This window comes from Nannospalax galili, unplaced genomic scaffold, assembly GCF_000622305.1.
Source record: "Nannospalax galili isolate Female #2095 unplaced genomic scaffold, S.galili_v1.0 scaffold18, whole genome shotgun sequence".
NCBI lineage: Eukaryota > Metazoa > Chordata > Mammalia > Rodentia > Spalacidae > Nannospalax > Nannospalax galili.
The window spans coordinates 7201888-7223035 of NW_008346548.1; the positions used below are offsets into that span (position 1 = coordinate 7201888).

Sequence of the window (21148 nt, forward strand, 5' to 3'; positions counted from 1 at the left end):
CTCGCCCCAGCTGGTCTCAAACTCACAGAGATCCGCCTGCCTCTCCCTCCCAGTGTTGGGATCAAAGGTGTGGACCACCATACCTGATTGATTCATCTCTCATCTCATTTACCTCACCTATAAAGAGGAAATAATATTAACTATTTTGTACAGTTGCCAAATGATTAAACTGTAAAGAGCCTGGCAGAGTGCTCAGTAAATATTCACTAACATACCATATTGTTATTAGTGATCACTTATACTAAAGCAATTATTTGTTTTTACCTTCCTAAGCCAAGAATTCTACCATGAACAATTAATACTAGTCACAATATAGGAGATGAAAGATCCTGCTTGGTGCCAATGTTTCTAATATTTTTGCCTGCCTACTTTTTTTGTTTGTCTGGGTTTTTGTTGCTATTGTTTCGGATGTTTTTGAGAAAGGGTCTCACTATGTAGGAATGGCTGGCCTAGAACTATGTAGACTAGAATGGCCTCCAAAGCATAGAGATCGGCCTGCCTTGCCTCCCCAGTGCTGGGTGGGATTAAAGGCATGCACCACCAAGTCAGATATTCACAGCTTTTTTTTGGGGGGGGAGGGGGAGAGGTCTTTGTCCTTGTAGCCCCAGCTGGCCTGGAACCCTGTAGACCAGCCTGACCTTGAACTCAGAGATCTGCCAGCCTCTGCCTCCCAAGTGCTGCCACCAAGCCCAGCTTCATAAATAGCATTTTTTATGCTGCACTGTTTTCTTGGAACTAATTTTACCAGACCTCTCCTTAATTTTGTTTCTCTAGCCAATGATGGTACAAGCTGAGTCCTTAATAGTTTTTTATTAATATGGTTTGGAGTTAATTCATTCCCCTTCCAAATCAGTATATTAATAAAAGACACCATTTCGGAGGAAAGAGGAACTTTTTACTAGAAACTTGTATTTTAGGTAAAAATATAATGTAATTTGTAGAAGCCGGGCTTGGTGGCACAAACCTTTAATCCCAGCACCTGGAAGGTAGGAGCAGGTGGATCTCTCGGAACTCAAAGCCAACCTGTACTACATAGCAAGTTCTAGGCCAATGAGACTGTCTCAAAAAAAAAAAAAAAAAAAAAAAAAAAAAAAAAAAAAAAAAAAAAAAAAAAAAAAAAAAAAAGCCAGAAAACGAAAAGAAAAAATTAATTTATGACTGTTTAAAAAAAAACTAAAATAAAAACCCAATAATGAATATTAGCATAGAATAAATATTCCTTTATGTTTTTTAACCTTTTACATTTACGTGTGTGTAAATGTGTGTATGGGGGGGGGGCATACATGCAGACCGAAATGTATGGTGTCAGAGGACAACAACATACAGGAGTCCGTTCTTTTCTTCCACCTTGGGGTTCAGATCAAACTCAGGTAGCTGGGCTTGGCAGTAAGTGCCTTTACTCAATGAACCATCTGGCTGGCCCTAATTTCTAAGTTTAAGTTTCAAAAAAAGTTTCTCCTTTAACTGTCAGTTTTTCCTTGCCTTTCTATTCAGGTTTTTACATAAACATAATTTTCTATATCAAATTCAAAAATTTCAAAGACAATTTGTATAATTAAGAAAGATTTATATAACCAAAGGTCGATACAAAGACTGTAACATCCACTCTAAAAATCCATATGCCATGAAAATGCTCTTATTCTTCAAATTACGCAAAATTCTTTCATTACCACTGGAATACCCCTCAAAAAATAAAATAAAATCAGGCAGGAAATTTTATTAACTGTTCCAACAAATTTATTTTGTCACAGTGTTCTCTGTGGAACAGTACCTGGGGAATCAAGTTGGTCCTGTTTTAGTCCCAGTGCTCACTCCTGTCACACCCATGTGCTCTGCCCCTCTAGTCGCCATTGAGGGTGGAGCATCACAAGAGGCACCAGTCTCACATCCTGCCTGCCCTCATCAATCCCATCTCTCAATCCCTTGAATCTTATTTTAAAATAATGAAAAGAAAAGATGGTTCAGGGGGGTAAAAGCACTTGCCAAGCATGCCTGACAACCTGAGTTCAATCCACAGGACACATGATGGAAAGCAAGAATGAGTCCTCTGGCCTTCACATACACACACATGCAGGATGTAGAATGTGGGTACACATAGACACACACACACACACAATTTTTTTTTTTAATTAAGTATGGAACAAAAACAGAAACAGAAGGGTCAGCATCTACATGTTTCTCAGCCTTCCCTCTGCAAAGAATGTCCTGTGTCATCATCTCCAGCTGGTGCTTTAAAACTGGTTTTCCTAGCCTGGCTGTTTATTGTTTATCCAAAGCAGTATCTCACACCTGCAACTCAAAAGTCCAACAGAAGAGACAGGCAAACAGGGCACAAGTACCAGCTGATGGACTAGAGAAATGAGAGGTCACCTCAGTTTTCTAAGCACAGTTTCCAATCAGTCATAAATTAACTGATGAATCAATCTCTAGATCCCTTTGAAGTTTCTTCCTAGTGATGGCTAGTGCCTCCAACACTTGATAATTAGCATTCTAAAGGTGTATGCAACAAAAGAGCATGCAATTCTTGCCAGAACAGCTTAAGCACTTAAAAACTATGAGTTAGTCTAGTCCAGAAGGTCCTAGTTTTCAGTCATACACATGAGCAATCTTTTCTACATTAAATAGGAAACCAAGAAATTGGTTAATTTCTAATAATCAAGTTTTTACATGTCATCAGATGAAACTTTCGCAGAAACTACTAGAGCCTCCAAGCTGCTAGTCTTTGGTTTTAACACGGTATAATTTGAGACAGCAGAATACTATGCAACTAATTGTTCCATCTTTGCTAATAAAAATTTTGATCAAAAATATCTCATATGAGGAAACAACTTGAGTTACTTTCCAAACCTTGTATTCAAGCACTGTATCTGGACAACTAGCCAAAATTTTTCCAATAGTACATCAAAAGCATTTACTAGGAATATTTTAACCAAAATTACCATGGACAATCATACTTTCTCTGTTTTGAGTAAAAAGTGATTCTAAAGAAAGACCTGTGTAAATATTAGTATGTTTAATAATACATAAATCTGGATGTGAATAAAAAATAATTGATTTCATCAGAGCAAGTAAAAAGAATTTGAAATATACTGGTATTTAAACCCGAGATAAATACCTTAACAAAAAAAACTCTTCTATAATCAACTTTTAAATTATTATTAAAGTATTATCATTATTTTAAAGGCAAAATTTACCTAAAAATAATCATTATTTGTGAAAACAAGTTTAAGTATGTTGTAAGGATTAAATTGAAGGCTATATAAAATATCTAAAATGCTTAATTCATAGTTTAGTATTTTCATTCTTTTCAAATAAATTATCATGGCACTATAATAACTGTTTCAAACATAAGGCTTTTGAATCTATACTAAAAAAAAATTTCTCTTTTAGATTTAACCAAAAGTATTAACCTCATTTACTGTTCCCAAATATCTCACATTTTTGTGTCAAGGAAAATAGAAATTACATTAATAGAATGGAAAGTTAAATATCTTTGCCAATAACTGCTTTTTGGTGAATTTCAAGGAAACCTATTGTATATGAAATTTTTTTAAGTGAACTCATCCACCCTCTCAGCATTTTCTCAATTTCCCCATTACAATTAACAATATAACTCAGTGGTCAAGTCTTCCCGACCAATAACCTCAGAATTTATTTTTAACTCCTGACTCCACAAATATCCCCCCCACCCCTTCAGTCATATCCAAAGTCCTGCCAGCTCCTCACTCAGGCTTGGAATCTGCTCCTTTCATCCCATTTTCATGTTTGACTTCATGATTTACAACCTATCCCACTATCTCCCAAAAAGGGTTCTAATGTCCCTCTACACCATCAACTCTGCCACCCAAATCTTCAACAAGTATCCTGGACAGCAATCTACAGCAAATCCAAGCCTCTCTTAAATCCCACCCAAATTTTTATAAGCCTCCTTTGCTATCAGCTAACCTTCCCTGAAATCACAAATGCCATGTCTTATTTTCCCATTTCGACCCCTTTAATTCAGATTTGCCAGCCAGACACAGTGGCGCACACCACTGATCCCAGCACTTGGGAGGCAGAGGCAGGTGGGTCTCTGAGAGTTCAAGGCCAGCCTGGTCTACAAAATGAGTTTTAGGCCAGCTGGGGCTACAGGCAGACAGACCCAGTCTCAAAATGATCAAAAAAAAATTCATATTTGCTTACTCCCATTATACAAAACAGGGTTCTCTGAGCTTCTTCTACACTTCCCTTCCACTTCTAACACTTCATGCTTGTCCACGAGTTCTTGTCACGGCCTCAGTACCTGTTTTAAACATACCTTCTCTGTCTGTCTGCCTTCTGCAGGTCTTTTTTCAGCACCCCTTTATCCTTTGTCCCTCTGAACAGCGGAATTATTCTTCATCTTTTTCTGACAGGCTGCCTTTTACCACAAGAGGTTTTGAGGACAAGGGTGATAATTTCTTATGTATCGATAGTTTTGAAAGAATCCCTTTGGAACCCCTGTACCCTAACAAATGCTTAATGAATTGTTTAAAATTGATTTTTGAGTGGCTTTTTTTTTTCCCCCTTTTTTTTTGGTCTTTTTGAGACAGGGAAGGGTCTCCCAATAGCCCCACGGCCAGGAACTTGGTAGACTGGGCTGGCCTTGAACTCAAGAGACCTGCCTGCCTGTGCCTCCAGAGTACTGAGTAAAGGTGTGCACCACCAAGCCCAGCCATTGAGTGGATTTTAAACTAAGCAAAACAGCAAACATCCAAGACTGAAGTATCACAAAGGCTCTTAAGTTGTTTCATCAAAACTGAGAATTACCCTAAATTATTAAAATTCCTTTCAAATGACCCCATTAAAATGTGCTTAGAAAGCATGATCCTTTCCTGAAAGATGTGAAATCAGCTTCCCCTCTTCACTTACTCTGGGACTCTACTAGCTACTCACCAAAGAGTTAACTTCCCTTTCAGTTATTACCTGTTCCAGGGAAGTTCCAAAAAAGCAAGGAGTGATTTCTTTTTTTTTCTTTTTTAAATCTTTTATTTTTCTTATATGTATGAGTGTTATGCCTGTATGTAAGTGATCCACATCATGCAATGCCTGTAGAGGACAGAATCTGTCAGATCCCTGGAACTGGAGTTATGGACAGTTGTTAGCTGCCATGAGGGTGGCTGGGATTCGAACCCGGGTCTTCTGCAAGAACAGTGTTCTTAACCGCTGAGCCATCTCTCCAGCCCCGGAAGGAGTAATTTCACGTAACAGCACACACATTTTGATTTTTTTAATCTCAGTTCTTCAGGTCCTCTAGGCAACAAAATAGTTGTCTTTGTCCACAGGTCCCTTCTCAGAGAATAAGGAAACAGAGTAGATATTTTTGTCAAATTCTGCAAGTATATTCAGATAAACTGTCATTAAATACCACATAAACGTCTCCACAAATAGATACATTGAAACACTGGATACTTGGTATTTCAAACACTTCAAGAACAGACTTTTCAGCACAAACCCAGGGCAAGAGACAGTGTCAACCCTAAGCACAACACAACAGTCCAACACAGCCTTCCAAGTATTCCTGTTATTTTCAAGACCACTGCTTCGAGGAGATATGCTAGAAAGGCCCAAACCTATACTGTGATCATTAAATCCAGTCTTAGGTAAATGTGACAATGTTTGATACATTTTAATAAAGCTAAAAAGGTATCCTCTGCAGTTTAGAAAATCCAACAAGCCAGTGACAATTAACATTTAACTTAATATTTGGCACTGTGACAATCTAACCTCAATCAAAACTTGTATCTACTTCCAAGTTGCCTTCTGATTAAACAAATTATATGGCGGCATATTGGAGACCTCAAAGCAGGAAGGTTAAACAGATAACACGTCCAGCCACTTATCTAATTGAAGACAATGCACTTGAGATACAACTGCTACGGGGTATTCAGCAGCTTCCACCCAACCGACTAAAGGAGGGATCCGCTGCCGGCCTCCCGCGTGAATGCGGGCTACCAAGTTCATCTCCAGGATCAAGAACTATTCTGTATAGTCACACGGGCAAAAAAAAAAAAAAAAAAAAAAAAAAAAACGTTAGGACACTGGGGTGCTTAATATCTCCACACAGAACCAGGATAACCCGGGGGAGCTGAGGTACCGAAAATCACCGCGCTCATTCCAGAAGCCACTCGCCGTGCAAACGCACAATCACGCTTTCAAGTCCCTTCCCGTCTTTATTGCAAAGGCTGGGCAGGCAACCAACCCTCTCCTATATAACCCGGGAGCACTGAGCACTGGCGAACGCCGACTCCCAGCAACAAGAGCGTGCACGACAAGAAGTTGCAAATCGAATCACACCGATCAAAATCCTATTTTCCCATTCAAGGTTAAGGAGACGGGGGGAGGGCGCACGGAGATGGGAGGAGAAAAGGGAGCTGCCTCATCCTCGCCTGGAGACAGGTTTGGCCCTTGTTCCTTTACCTCTGGATTGTTCTAGCAGAAGGTCTAGTGATTTAAGATCCCGGTATTTGGAGCTTTCGGATCGGAGGGGTGAGGTGGAGAAAGGGTGGAAAATAAAATCGATACTCACTGCTAACTTTCATACTGCCAAAAGCCGAAGGCTGCTGCACCGGCTTGCAGCTCTCCGCAAAGGAGGTGGTTCTGGGCCGCCCTGACATGATTACTCTTTCCGAATCACCTTTTCCTTCCTTCGTCCTTTGCTTCCTTTTGTTGTGTGTTGGGGTGTTAGGTTAATGATAAATGCAGCATTAAGTTCTCCCACAAGAAAAAGAGAAAAGAAAAAAATGACCGTCCACTTGGCTTGGCGCTCCTTTTGTACAGCTATTTAAAAAAAAAAAAAAAAGCAATGTATTTCTCCTTCAAAACTGATCCGCACCGATATTTAACATACAGATGATTTGGGGCTGGGGTGGGACACAATTCTTTCACCTCCCTTTCCTGGGAGGTAAGAAAAAGGGTGGAGTGGAATCCTTAAAAATATATATATATAATATATTTATGTATCTCACGTGAACGAGGGCAAATTCTTGATTGAAAATAAGTACTCTGAAATATTGTATTTTCCTCGGGGATTTTTTTCCGAGTCAATGAAGAAGGGAAACGGCGGAAGGATCACGAGTCTCACGCTTGAAGAGAAGGGGGATGGGAAAGAGGGAGGGGATGGCTCGGGATGCGACGGCCAACACTGCGGCTCCGGCAGCGGCGAGACCCGTCGGGCGGGCGGCGGCGGCCCGGCGAACCGGAGGGCGGAGGAGTCCAGTCAGTCAGCGGCGGGTGGCGGCGGTTCCTCTCATTGCGCCAGGGGCAGCTGCAGGCGGCGGCTGTATCCAGCGGCCATGGCGGCGGCGGAGGCAGCTCCCTTCAGATCCCAGGCAGCGGCTCCTCGACTTCTTCCCATACGCCGGGGACATGGGAACCCGGCAACCGCTGTGTCCCTCGGGGTCCTCTCCCCCGTCCGCAGAACCGGCGCGGCCCCCCTCCGCCCCTCGCCTCAGCTCAGTGGCCGCTCAGGAAGTGTCCGCGCGGTGCCCCTAGCGCGAAGCCCTGTCAACGGCAGCGGGCCCTGCTCCTCCTCGCTTCCTTCCTTCCTTTGTCACTCGGCCCGGGCGGCGGAGGCGGAGGCAGAGGCGGAGGCGGCACAAGCCCGCATTCGCCCGGGTCGGGGGCTGCTCTGCGTGAGGAGAGCCGTCTGCGCAGCCGCCTTAGCCCTTCCTCCTCCCCCTCCCCCTTCCTACTCGTGGTCCGCCTCCTTCCTCCCCCACCCAGCCTCACACCGCCCAGCGCCCAGCCGCCTGCGTAAAAGGCGTCTGGAAATCGCCCGCCGAGCCCGCGCCCGCCAGCTTCGGCTGGGCTGTCGTACCCTGAAGCGGAACGAATCACAGACGCCGTTGGCTGGCGGCTCCAGCCGGAAAAAGCCGATCGTTCTGAAGAGCCAATGAGAAAACGTCGCTGGGAGACCACGCCCCAACAACGAGGGGTGCCGGAGATAGCCGAACCCAAAGAAGGTAGATTCGTCTTGTTCTGGGGCTGGCTGGGGGGAGAGATTCGACGACAGCAACCGCGGCCAATCAGAGCTGCCCGCCCTCAGGAGAAAGCCTGAAGAGTTAAGGACTGTGAAACCTCGAGTCGCGGGAGAAACTACGCGGCGCGGCGCCGCGGCCGCTTCGTCATTGGCTGGAAAACTCCTCTGGGAGTGGACCGTTCTCGGTGATTGGCGAAGGGAAAGGGGCTTCCGAGGACAGCTAGCCAGTCAGAACTTCTCCTCCTTCTCCGAGGCGGTAGTAGAAAAGGGCGAAGGGAGGGCGGCTATAAAGCGCCGTCTCATTGGTTTGCAGCGCTGGAGCGGGCGTGGGGGCGAAAGAGAGGAGGGTGACCGGAGGCCGTGGCGGCGGCCAATCGGTGCCCACTGTCGAGCTATCGCAAGACCTAGCTGCAGTGGGATTGGCCTCCGGTGGTCCCTCGAGTAGGGGGCGGCGAGAGGAGCGCGACCTGGGTCATGGCGGACGGGCTCCCGAGCTGGCCTGCAGCTGCTCCCCACCGTGCAGCTGCAGGTTAGCGAAGCCCGTCTGAAACTGCTGCAGTGCCCAGAGCGCTGCAGCGGGTCTGGAGCCGACCCCACCCCTGGGAGCTCTCCGCAGGGCGCGGCTCATCCCTCCTTCCCGAGGCTCCCCTCGGCGCGTGATCGCGCTTGCAGAGTATCCGAGGGAGTCCTCCCTGAAAGGGCTGGACGGGCTCCACAGCGGAAGCCCTCCAAAGCTAAAGTGGGAACAAAGGTTCCAGAACCGCAGCGCCTCAGGGCAGCCGCGCCCGCCCAGTCGGGGGCGGGGGCGAGGGGGGTGCTAAGGCCCTCTGAGCCGGGCGTACGCAGCCAGGCCCGGCCTTCTGGAAACGCCCCTGAGAGATGAGCTCATGCTGCATGTGCGCACGCTCGGCGTGCGACCCAACCCAAAACCAGCCCGCCAAAGCAGGTGAGGGGAAATGTCAGGCGAAATATTCTGAACCTCCCAAGAAGCGCAAGTCAGAATTGCCCTTAGCAGCTTTTCCTTTGGAGCAAGGGTGAGCTATACACTGCTGCTTGACTGGGTTTTACACGTAGGCCAGTGGCCATTGTTCTAGGAGGGAACAGTTCCTTTGGCCCACTCGTGTCTGTGAGAGATCTGTGCGGTATAGCTACCTCTGGCTAGAGAAAGTAGAATGGCTGTGATTGTAATCGGGTGATGTTTGTAGTTTTCACGTGCAAAGTCATCCCTTTCTAGTTGAGATGCTATCTGCAGAAAGCACATGTAAAAGTACACGTACTTGATCAGATTATCTAGGTATTGCTTTGAAAAACTGATGAGGGACTTGGAGCAGAACAAAGTAAACTGATGGGAAACAGGAGAAGTCTAGATAGTGTTTGCTGATTCTGATGTCTACGGAGGTCAAAGTGAATGAGTGGGACTGGCCTGCTGTAAGACAGTGGAAATGATAAGCAATATGGGAAAGAGTGTTTCCATCCCTTTAAGGGAGCAGCTGCTCAGGTTTAGCAGATGATTACCCCCAGGAAAGCTGGCCCTTCACTGTAGGGTAATCTTATGATGGGAAAAGGAATATACCCATGCAGTTAAGGTTACCTTTTGGTGTGTCTGATAATTGCTTTTTTGTTTAATGACTAATTCTATATTTTTTATACTTAAGGACATAAAGCCACAAAAGGTGGTTTTACGAATACTGACTAAAATGGAAAACATGAAAGACCTCAAAGTTATCTTGAGAAACATTTGTTTGCAGTCACCTTAATCACCTTACTTGCTTAGGCACCCACAATCAATTCTGTTCTTAAAGAATGTCTTAACCACTGCACCTCAACCTGAAGGCAGACTCCCATACTCCAGATGCCCCTCTGAGACACTAGGTGGCCCCAGCTTGTTGTGCAGGATGGTAGCATAGAGGGAGGACAGCCTGTTTATTACTATCAGCCCTTCTCAACCAGACTTGCTGAATTAGAAGCACCTCATCCCCTTATCCAAGAAACCACAGAACATAGTAGAATCCATTTGTCACATGTATCATCATGTTTGAGGGGACAGCTGCCAACTCCTCCTGACCCTTCTTAATAGGAATGGCAACAAATGATGACTGAAATTGAGAAATGATTAATGACTCAGGTCCAAGGACAGGAACTAAATGCAGAAACAGGTCAGAAATGCCCTCCCAGTAGAAGATCCACACTGGGACCCCAATTCAGAAGGTGATAAAGTCTGCCTAGAAAGGTATCCCCTACTAAAAGGACTAAAACAGGAACTATGAAGACCACTGAAATTCTACAAAAACCAGATGAAAGCCCTCCTAACTTGAGAAGAGGCTCTTCCAGTTCACGCCTTTGGACCCTGAAGCCCCTAAAAATGAATGATGAATACAGCTTTTGTGGGCTAGGAACAAGGAGACGTTTGGAGGAAACTTCAGAAACTGGAAGGCTTTGTAAGGATGAATAGCACCTAACTGCTGGAGGTTATAAAAAGTGTTCATAAACAGACTACCAAACAAGAGACATTGAAGGTGCATGCCTTTAATCCCAGCACCTGGGAGGCAGAGGCAGGCAGATCTGAGTTCAAAGCCAGCCTTGTCTACATAGCAAGTTCCAGGCCACCTGGAGTTACAGGGAGACCCTGTCCCAAAACAAACAAAAAATGAATGCCCCAATAAGAAAATGGGGAAAGGGAGCAGCCCAAAAACCAAGGCAGAATCTCATTCCATGCAAGCACCTCCCACAACAAACTTCACTGGACTGGCTGGAATAGACTGACTCATTCAAATTAGGTCACCACAAGCCCATGGTCAAAAATGAAAATTGGGGGCCATTTGATGGGCATGGTCTACACTGGTGCTGAATATTCATTTGTTACCAAAGTAGTGGGTTGCATATCAGGAGGGACAACAATAGCGGAAGCCACTAGTGTTCCAGTGAGGTGTCCCTTCTGTAAGTCTTGCAAGTGCTACATGGGATGACATCAAATAATTCCTCTATCATCTGGAGCTCCCAGAGCCCTTGGGAAGAGATCTGTTGTCTAAGCTTGGAGCATGAATTACCTTCTTCATTGATGGCACTGCTTGCCTTGAAAGAAATTCCCAGAAGCCACTTCTCTGATCCTGTCAATCTCAATCCCCAAGAGGAAGAAAGGATAATTCACTCCCAACTCATCAAACACCAACTTTACCCTGGAAGCTTGAAACTCCTGCTTCCCTGTACTCTGGGCTGAAATAAACCCACCTGGTCTGGCCATTAATCATCCACCTGTGATAGTTGAGCTGCTACCTACAGCTGCCTGACAAGGGTTCAACAATACCTCTTATCTCTTGAAACCAAGATTGGAATTCAGACTCATCGGCAGAAATTCTCGGAGCTTGGAATACTTCAAAAATGTCAGTCCTGGACTACTCACCTTTCCAGGACCTGTGAGCCATCAACCAAGCAACAGCCACCATTCATCCAGTGGTCCCCAACCCATATACTCTCCTGAGTCTCACACCTGTGGAAGCACAGTGGTTCACCTGCTTGGACTTCAAGGATACCTTTTTCTGTATCTACTATCCCAGAGGGGCATCTGGAGGGCAAATATCTGCTTTCAGGTTGAGCTGAAGGGGTTAAGACATTCTTTAACAACAACATAATTCTCTTGGCACCTACAAGGCAGCCAATATTTGCCTTTGAATGAGAGGAACTCAGCAGCAAAAAAGGACAGCTAACCTGGGCTGGATTGCCCCAAGGACTCAAAAACTATCCCATGATATTTGGGGAAGCCTTAGCAAGTGACCTAGCTGATTTCCCAAGTATAGAACTGAAATGCACATAGCAATACATGGATCATTTACTCCTGGTGAGTGGAACCCTGGAAAATGCAAGTGAGGAACAAAGGTGCTTGCTACTGGACCTGCTTCAAGAGGCTGGATATAGGACTTCTCTCAAAAGGACTAAGATCTGCCAAAAAAGGCAGTTTAACCACATGGTGGCTAACAACTGGCCATAACTCCAGTTTTAGGGGATCTGACACCCTCTTTGGCATTGTACAATATGGGTGCACTTACATACATGCAGGCAATACACTCATAGGTAGGTAGGTAGGTAGGTAGGTAGGTAGATGATGGCTGGATGGCTGGATGGATAGATAGATAGATAGATAGATAGATAGATAGATAGATAAAATTTTTTAAATGATCTGCCAAAAGAAAGGTATCTAGAATCCCAGATCTCAAAAGGACATCAGGCCTTGGGATCTGAATGAAAAAAAGTAATAACTCTTCCTCACTTGAAAGATTCAGAGACATATGTGAGAGTTCAGCCAGCTTCTGTCACATCTGGATTCTTCAGTTCCTTTTTATTGTTTTGCCCAGGCCTCCTCTTCCCGAGTATATTGGGCATTTGGGAAAGGTTGAGAACATCAGGCCTTTGCTAAGAGCTGCTAATAGTCAAACCCCTCTATGAAGCACCAAAAGTAGGGCAAAGGAGCCCTTCCGTGGGGACAACAGAAGGCCTTTTTAACTATCAAAAAAAAACCTACAAGAAGCACTGGTTTTGGGACTCTCCAGTATAAACCAAGGGTTTAAAACTTGTTCATCCACAAAAAGAAGGGAATGACCCTGGGAGTTTTAACTCAGAATATAGGGCCCTGGCAGCACCCTGTGGCCTACCTGTCTAAACAGCAGAATGACTGCTCTGCCTCCAAGATATTGCGACCACCACCCTCCTGACTGAAAAGGCTGACAAACTCACTATGGAACTGATTGGGGGAAAGAAAGAAAGCCGTGCATTTAATGTCACCTTTGTCTGTGACTAACATTACAACTGATTTTATATTTTTGAAATAGTAACTTACCTTGTAGTGGTTTTATAAATGTTTACTAAAATCTGTGTTGAAAAAGAAAACTAAAATGGAGAAAATAAATACCACAGTTACCTACTGAGACATCTGTGGACAACTGCCTTGTTTGTTAAAGCACAGGTAATAAGACTTATGTTAAAAAAGTAAATTAAAAAATTAAAAAACTTAACCCCTGCCCTAAATATCTACCTCTGCAAAATTCTTGCAGAAGAAATTTCCTTTTGGTGGTCTTAGGGCATTAGGTACCTTTTTTAATAATAACATATACTCAACAATGATGTGACAGTGCAAGGGACCTATAAATGCTATAACTAGCAAGAATAAGCTTCCTGATTTCTCTATGTGAGTCTCTTGGTGCCTTCTCTGCATGACTGGTCCCCCGCCCCAGTTTTCCCTTAATAATTTGGTGCATTGGAAGAACCACTAGAGCGCACCAGAAAGACTGGCCTTTTGAGTCACTACTGCTGCAGCACTCTGCTCATACCAGGTAAGTGAGCAGTGGACAGGTAGGTGCACATTTGGAAGGCATGCCACCCAATCAATTTCCTCCACTTCCAAACTCAGTGTAGCACAGCCCAGTTCATCTGATCATGTTTCACCAGGAGGCTAGAGAGAGATGGTGGACAAATCACCTGGACAAGGTAAGACACCCCAGGGTGACCCATAGTCAGGCCCAATGCTTCACATGGAAGGGGAGATTGATTGCCTCCCAGCAGCCTCTAACTTAGGGAAATCTCATGAGGCGGTTTCACGTGGAGTCTGATGTGAAAGAGTGTGAGTACTATATGTCTTGAGTATGTAACTCCACTGCCACCAAGCCACAGCCTAAATGGGCCCAAATTCTGCAGTTTTGTGACCACCACATATGGCTGAAAGGTAGTGTCTGGTTGGACCTAGAGGATAGCTTTCTACATGTCTGCATAAGCTCCAAAATATTCCTTTGCCACCCTCCATGTGTGTGGAGCTGTCTATAAGGAAGAGGGGACTTCTCACCATGGAAGAAAAGCAGTTAAAAATCAAACTGAAATCTTGTGCCTCCTAGGAATTATTTGGATCCCAGCAACTGTTGCTCTCATCCATTGTAAGGGACATCAGAAAAGTCCCTAGCACCAAAGGAAACCAAAGGGAAGCCCTGGAAGCAAAATAAGCAGCCATGACCACCTCCCCCACCCCCTAGGCCCCAGGTGGCTCCTAGCAAAGCCCTGGTGCTCTCAACCTTTCCCAAATGCCCAAACTATACTCAGGAACAGGCCTGGGCAAAACAATAAAAATGAACTAAAGACTCACATGGATGGTGGCTCCTTTTGTTTCAGACCATCTGTCCCATCTTGTGGACCACCAACTCATGATGATACCCGTGTGGGAAAGACAGCCCTAGAGACTTTACTAAACTAGTATTACTATATGGCTAGGCTCCCACACACTTTGTGGAAACATAATCCAGAGATGCCAAGCTTGTACCTGCTGCATCCGTACCAAACAAGGCCCTTTCCAGCCATCAGGAATACAGAGGATTTAGACAGAGCCCCATCTGAAGATCTAGAGATACACTACTGAACTACCATCTAGCAAGGGATATAAGTACCTGCTAGTTATTGTGTACACTTACTCTGGCTGAGTGGAGACATATCCCACAAGAACTGAAAAGGTTAGGGAGATAAAAGTTTTGCTAATAGATTTTGTCCCAGGTTGGGATGCTCACCTCAGTCAGGTCAGACAACAGACCTGCCTTTATAGCTGAGACCACGCAAGGACTGGCAAAGGCCCAACAAATTAAATGGAACTTACATGTGGCCTGTCTGCCACAGAATTCAGTAAAAGTTGAACATATGAGTTAAACATTAAAGCAGGCCCTAAGTAAATTTTGCCAGCAGACTGAGTTGCCCTGGACCACCTTATTCCCTATGGCTCTCTTCCAGGTGAGAAACTCACCCTGAGCAAGAATTAAAACTCTCAGCTCATGAGATTGTTTTGTAGACCCCCTACCCTCATAAGAATCCTCAAGGATCATTGGAAATGGGAAACCTAGAAATTCGTGCCAAACTACTAGCCTGCAGTATAGTTCAGTTACACAAATGGGTGCAAGAAAGACTCCCCTTGCCAATAAGTAACCCAGTGCACTCTTACCAATGAGGAGATTTCATATGGGTAAAGGACTAGCAGCCAGAGCAGAAAGCCGAGCAATCACATCTTCAAGCAGGCACAGGAAGCAGAGAGAAACTGGCAATCTGACATAGCTTAAGAACTCAAAGCCTGCCGCCAGTGATATGCTGCCTCCAGCAAGGCCGCACCTCCTAAAACCTCTTAAAACAGCCCCACCAACTGGGGACAAAAATGTCCAAATACTTGAAGTCTATGGGGGACATTCTCATTCAAACCAACAGATTATTATATGTATTAATTATATTAATATGCATTGTATATATGCACTAACCAAGTAGCATAAAGCACATTCACAGTGTTATGCAATCATCACTACTATCTCCAGAACCTTTTAAAAGAATTTTTTATTGAATTTTCGTGTATTTCATACATAAAATCATCTTTATACCCCTTTCCCCTTCCCCTTTGGCACCCTCCCATAGCCCCCATTGGAGTTCATAGAGTCTGTCATTTGTATTAAGGCCTATTATGTAAAGTTAGAGTCCCAAGATATTCCTCAATGCAGGTTCATCCAGTGGGATTTAGTCAGCCTTTTTAGAGTCTCTCCCTTCAGGAAGATCAGCTCTTCCTCATTCAGCAGTAATCAGCTGCCAATAATTCTTCGACTAAGATTGGACCCTGTTGTCCATTTCCACAGTTATGTGCTGGGTTTTTAATCTGCCCAAGTTTGTATGGGTCTTGTGCATGGTGACACCATTGCTGTTGGTTTGTATGAGAAGGGTCCCAGATGCCTGTAGGACTATTTTCATATGTTCATTCACCTCCTCCTTGGCTCTTAGAATCTTTCTGCCCTCTCTTCTACAATGGTCCCTGAGCCCTGGGTGTGTTCACCTCAATATAGGAGTCCTGTCCAAGGACCCTCACTCTGCTGACTCTTGTTCTCTGTTAGTCTCTGCTTTTTGGCCATTTGTGGCCTTTTGTGTTCCTGGCCCTCTGTTGCATGAGGGAGCTTCATTAATGAGAATTGAAAGATGCATTAATGTTCTCTTCATCCTTGTTCTATGTTCCATGAGTCTTAGATGTAGAGGTTTCATCCTAGATGTGCCACTTAGGCTTGGGCAATTCACAGAGAATCTCAGTGTGTGACCAGCGGCTTTTTTTTGCTGGGCGGTAGGGGGAGCATGTTTCACTGTAAACCCAACTGATTTGGAACTCACTATGTAGACCAGGCTGGCCTCAAACTCATAGAGATCTGCCTGCCTCTGCCTCCCAAGTGCTGGGATTAAAGCCACTATGCCTGGCTTGAAATCTATTCTTTAAAAAATAACCTGAGCTTAAGCCAGGGATGGTGGTGCGTGCCTTTAATCCCAGCACTCAGGAGGCAGAGGCAGGCTGATCTCTGAGTTCAAGGCCAGCCTGGTCTACATATCAGGTTCCAGCCAGCTGGGGCTACAGGGAGACCCTGACTCAAAAAGACACACACACACACACACACAAACATCTTTGTTTCTTACAACCTTCTGCACCCCCTAGAGACCCAGATATGTGGGAAGCACTTTACGTCCACCATGTAATGGTCAGTCTTATTTCCACTGTAATGATGGGTTCCATACTTCATCCCTCATTTTTGGAACCCTCATTTTTGTAGGGCATTTGAAAAAAATCTGACACCATATCAGAGCCAGACTGCTTCATCTGTTACCAGGGAAAGATTGCAGGAGAACTTAATATCCCATGGCATCCTCTCTACTTCTGTGGAAAATCCCACTACGTTCCCTATGCTCAGAATATAAATACTTCCTGAATGGAATAACTACTACTGGGACCAGTTCTGAACCATGTTTCAAAGCTAAACTTGTAATGGGAAGTAACTCTTTACTCCCTCAGAAATATGGTCTAGATGACTATCTCAAACCCATGGTGCCCCTTCTGTCAAGCTCCTGATGGAGCACTCACTGCATTGACAGAGTGAGCAAGCCCCAAGGAAAATTACCATCCAGCCCATTCCCTTAACCCACACCAGACCCACAGCGCCCTCTTGAAACTCAGGTATTGGTTTCAGTACTTACAACTAAAACACTGGGAATAGCTAACTTACCACTTTCTGGCACAGAATCAATCCCACAATCAATATTTTTAGTACAAAAACAATTAGATTCATTAGCTACAATACTCATAAAATAGAAAGGAACTTGATTTCCAAATGACAGAGAAAGGAAGCTTTTGCTTGTTTCTGCAGAAAGAATACTGCTTTTATGTAAACCAATCTGGAATAGTACACGTTAAAATCCATGACCAACAGCATCAGATATAGAAGTGTAATGAGTTCTGGATTCTTCCAATTCTTTCTGGTCCTTACTCTCCCTGTGACTCATACCAAAGCCCACTGTCAGTCCTCACAGTAACACTCCTTTCTGAACCATATTTCCTCTCCTGTTTGACTGATTTCATTTCCTCTTAACTGGTATCAATGACATTACAAATGGTCCTGATTTCTGGACCTGCATATCAGGCAATAGGGCAAGAGGATCTCAGAGGTTCAGTATTTAATACAACAAACCTTTAAAGGCTGATGCCTTAGGTGATATAAACAGGTATTGAAAGGGGGGAATGAAGGAGTAAAGGAATATTCTCATGCATTTAATGTTGCTTTTATGAGTATATGACATTGTTTTTATCATTTAATACCTGGTTTTATACTTTAGGATATAGTACACACCTTACAGTGCTTTTGTGAATGCTTACTAAAATGAACACCAAAGCCCTCAAAGCTATCTTGAGAAACAAATACCACAGTTATCTAGTGAAACATCTGTTTGCAATCACTTTGCTTGCTTAGGCTCCTGCAATACTGTAGTTTTTAAAGAATGTTTTAGCTGGGCAGAGTGGTGCACACCTTTAATCCCAGCACTTGGGAGGCAGAGGTAGAAGGATCTTTGTGAGTTTGAGGCCAGCCTGGTCTACATGGCAAGTTCCAGAACAGCTGGGGCTCCTTGTAGCCCCTGTCTCAAAAAGACCAAAAAAAAAAAAAAAAAAGTTTTAACCCCTGTTTCTACAAACATGCCTGCAGAAGGAATTTCCCCCTCAGTGGTTCTACCACACATAGGCATTCATGCTGGCAGTCACAGATACTGTAATTTTAAGTCCACCAATGTTGTAACAGATAAGATACAATGCAGGGTTTTAGCCAGGATGCCTTTAATTCCAGTGCTTGGGAGGCAGAAGTAGGCAGAGCTCTGTGAGTTTGAGGCCATCCTGGTCTATATAGTTCCAGGCCAGCTGGGGCTACAAGGAGACCCAGTCTCAAAAAGACAACAAATTAATAAATTATAAATAAATAAATTCCAAAGGGCCAGGTGTGGTGGCACACACCTTTGATCCCAGCACTTGGGCGGCAGAGGCAGGTGGTTCTCTGTGAGTTCAAGACCAACCTGTTCTACATAGTTCCAGGACAGCTGGGGCTACAGGGAGACCCTGTCTCAAAAAGACAAAAAAAAAAAAAAAAAAAAAAAAAAAGAAAAACTTCAGGGCAGGGAGATGACTCACTGGTTAAAAGGGCTTGCTGCTTTTCCAGCATGCACATCAGACAGCTCATAACTGCCTGTAACTCCAGCATCACAGGATCTGACACCCCCTTTTGACCTCCAAAGGGCCAGGTGTGGTGGCACACACCTTTGATCCCAGCACTTGGGCGGCAGAGGCAGGTGGTTCTCTGTGAGTTCAAGACCAACCTGTTCTACATAGTTCCAGGACAGCTGGGGCTACAGGGAGACCCTGTCTCAAAAAAAAGATAAAAAATAACCTCAGATTGCATATATACTATATTCCAAATTCTGCAATATGTAATACATTTTTGGATTAAGAGTGATAAGTTATAGGTAGGGGGCTGGAGACACATGAAAAATCTAATAAAAAGGAAATGAATATGTGAATTGCAATGATTTTTTAGTGTACTAGTATATTTAATTACACATGAAAGCGTTCTCTAAATGTAGTAGGATTTTATAATAAATTCCTGTTTGGTTGGTTTTAAAATAACATTACTTCACTGTGATTCACATCTTCTTCTGAAGCCTTTTAATTATAATTTATTTATTTATTGTATATGGATGGAGCTGCATGCATGCCATGGCACATGTGGAGGTCAGAAGACAACTTGGAAGAGTCAGTTCTCTTCCTCCACCATGTTGTGTGGGAGACAGGCTTGAGTCTAGGGTGAAAGTCTTATTGACAGCCATACAGCAGGCCTGAGGCAACATCCTGACTACTGTAGCAACAAGGAACACCTTGTGACATTTTGCTCCCATTAGCAGATCATGAGACTGATGCCTAGAGCTCGCCACTCCCTAATCACCACCCTTGGAATCCAAAATTGCAACACTTAGATATTTCAACAGTCAGAGTCACGTGGTTTCCATGAATCCAGGCTCTGTAATCTGAAACCCAGTATGCTAATGGGGCATCCTACCCACTATTCTGTGATTGGACGTTAAGTCTGTTACACTAATAGGACGCTAAGTCTGTTATGCTGATAAGGTATCCTACTTGCTGTGCTGTGATTGGACCACTACCCCTATATAAGCTTGTGCCTTCCTGCAATAAAGCAAATCTGTGTCACTGAACCTGGTCTCCTGCATCTGAATGTGGCAACGCTGGCACAGACTCCTCACCAGCCCTGGAGTCCAGACCGGATGACTCATCAGAGGAACTGAGAGAGCAGGAGAGCAGCCACAGCCGGCGACCACAGCTGGCGCCCAACATGGGGCTGGGACCCCCTCCCCACAGAGCTGTAACACTGAGCTGTAACACCTTGGGCTCCTGATGCCCCTGTTCTAGGTTCTTTTCCCATGGTTGCTCACTGCTTTTGTTTTGTTCTGCTTTTTCTTCTGGCTCTCAATCTTTGGTTGGGTGTGCTGCTCCTGTCTTCACCAGTTGTCTCCTTGAACAGTTCCTGAGTCCCTTTGGGTACGTCTTGCAGGGTGAGTGACCTCTGGTATGGGGAATAGTCACCCAGCTGCTGCCAGCCCCTGTGCTGCTGCACTGGTTCCTCTCCTCAGTAGTAGGCATATTAGGGTAACAGAAAAGGATGTAACTAAGGTTTTAGATGAAGTACTAGCTCTTGCCCCTGGTTTACAGATTCTTGTTGCTGGGATCCCGAACAATTGGCTTGCATTTATTCTTGGCCCAGTGTAGAGAAGTCAGGGAGGGACACCCAAAGTCTGGGCTGTTCTACCCTGTTGTGTCAGCCATTCTGGCCTCCCTTTGGGGGGTTCCCCCTGTTAATGAAGATATAAAAAATGAGGAATTGGGGTTTAAGAGCTCCCTTGATGAAAAACAAGAAGTCAAGATCGCCCCTGCCCTGCCATTATGGGGCAGTGGCTACCCTCTGCCATCTTGTATTGGCTTTGATGAAAAACGGGAAGTTAAGGCAGCCTCTGCTCCACCATTACAGGGCGATGGCTTCTTTCTGCCATCTTGCACTAGCTTTAAAGAAGTTCCCCCCCAAGTCCATCTACCCCTCCCTCCCAGAGGAGGACTGGAAGCCCCTCCCACCTAGGCCCCTCTTCTATGATACAATGGGAGATTTTCCACAGTTCTTCCCAGTTACTGTCAATCAGGGACAACAGAACCCCAATGTCTGAAATCCATATTCTCATGATACCTTAAGGAAGCTGCATAAGGCAGCAGTTGAGGATGGCATTCACTCCCTCTGGTTTGATCAGTTATTAGATACAATCAGTCATTTGGCCAATACCCCCTATGATTGGCAGAATATCGCTTGTGCCTGCTTACAGGGAGGCGATTTCCTTTTATGGAAAGCTGCTTACCAAGATGAATGTGAACAACAGGCAGAGCACAATAGAAATGCCAATGTCCAAAACATTGGAATTGATGCTCTAGTAGGACGTGGCAATTTTGAGACCCCCCAAGCTCAGGCACAGGGACCTCCATGCTACTTTGAACAAGTACAACTTTGCATGCTTCATGCTTTTTGAAGTATGCCGACTCACAGTGATACTAAATTAACCAAATTGATACAAAAACCAGGCAAGTCTTTCTCTGATTTTGCTGAGAGATGCCAACAAAGTATAAATAGAAAGATCAGTCATCAGGGAGCTGCCAATATACAAGATCCTTCAAGGATCTTGTATATGAAGGCTGCTCTACAGAGTATCACCTTGCCATAGGACCCATTAGGCACAAGGATG

General features: G+C 44.6%; 2 protein-coding genes across 6 annotated transcripts in view; one reads left to right on the forward strand and one right to left on the reverse strand.

Annotated features, from left to right (window-relative positions):
* Positions 1–8103, reverse strand: part of Gsk3b (glycogen synthase kinase 3 beta) — a 197566-nt gene extending 189463 nt beyond the window's left edge. The window contains exon 1 of one of the 3 annotated variants that reach the window (XM_008842903.2): positions 6548–8103. In XM_008842903.2, coding sequence (XP_008841125.1) covers positions 6548–6635 — 88 coding nt within the window. In that variant the 5' untranslated portion in view covers positions 6636–8103. The remainder of the gene's footprint in view (positions 1–6547) is intronic. The other 2 variants (XM_008842902.3, XM_029568233.1) reach the window with 2 other exon arrangements.
* Positions 7032–12920, forward strand: LOC115072007. Of its 3 annotated transcripts, none has more exons than XM_029568234.1 (2): positions 7032–8184; positions 9655–12920. In XM_029568234.1, the coding sequence occupies exon 1, from the start codon at positions 7065–7067 to the stop codon at positions 7914–7916; it is 852 nt and encodes a 283-aa protein (XP_029424094.1). In that variant the 5' UTR covers positions 7032–7064; the 3' UTR covers positions 7917–8184; positions 9655–12920. The 3 variants fall into 3 exon arrangements, 1 of the variants encoding a protein (XP_029424094.1); XR_003851070.1 differs by lacking the exon at positions 7032–8184 and adding an exon at positions 8199–9033; XR_003851071.1 differs by lacking the exon at positions 7032–8184 and adding an exon at positions 8199–8945.
* The last annotated feature ends 8228 nt before the right edge of the window (positions 12921–21148 follow it).

What these genes read in the sequence shown, in the direction of transcription:
- LOC115072007 (XM_029568234.1), top strand. Translation starts at nt 7,065, where the DNA reads ATGAAGAAGGGAAACGGCGGAAGGATCACGAGTCTCACGCTTGAAGAG.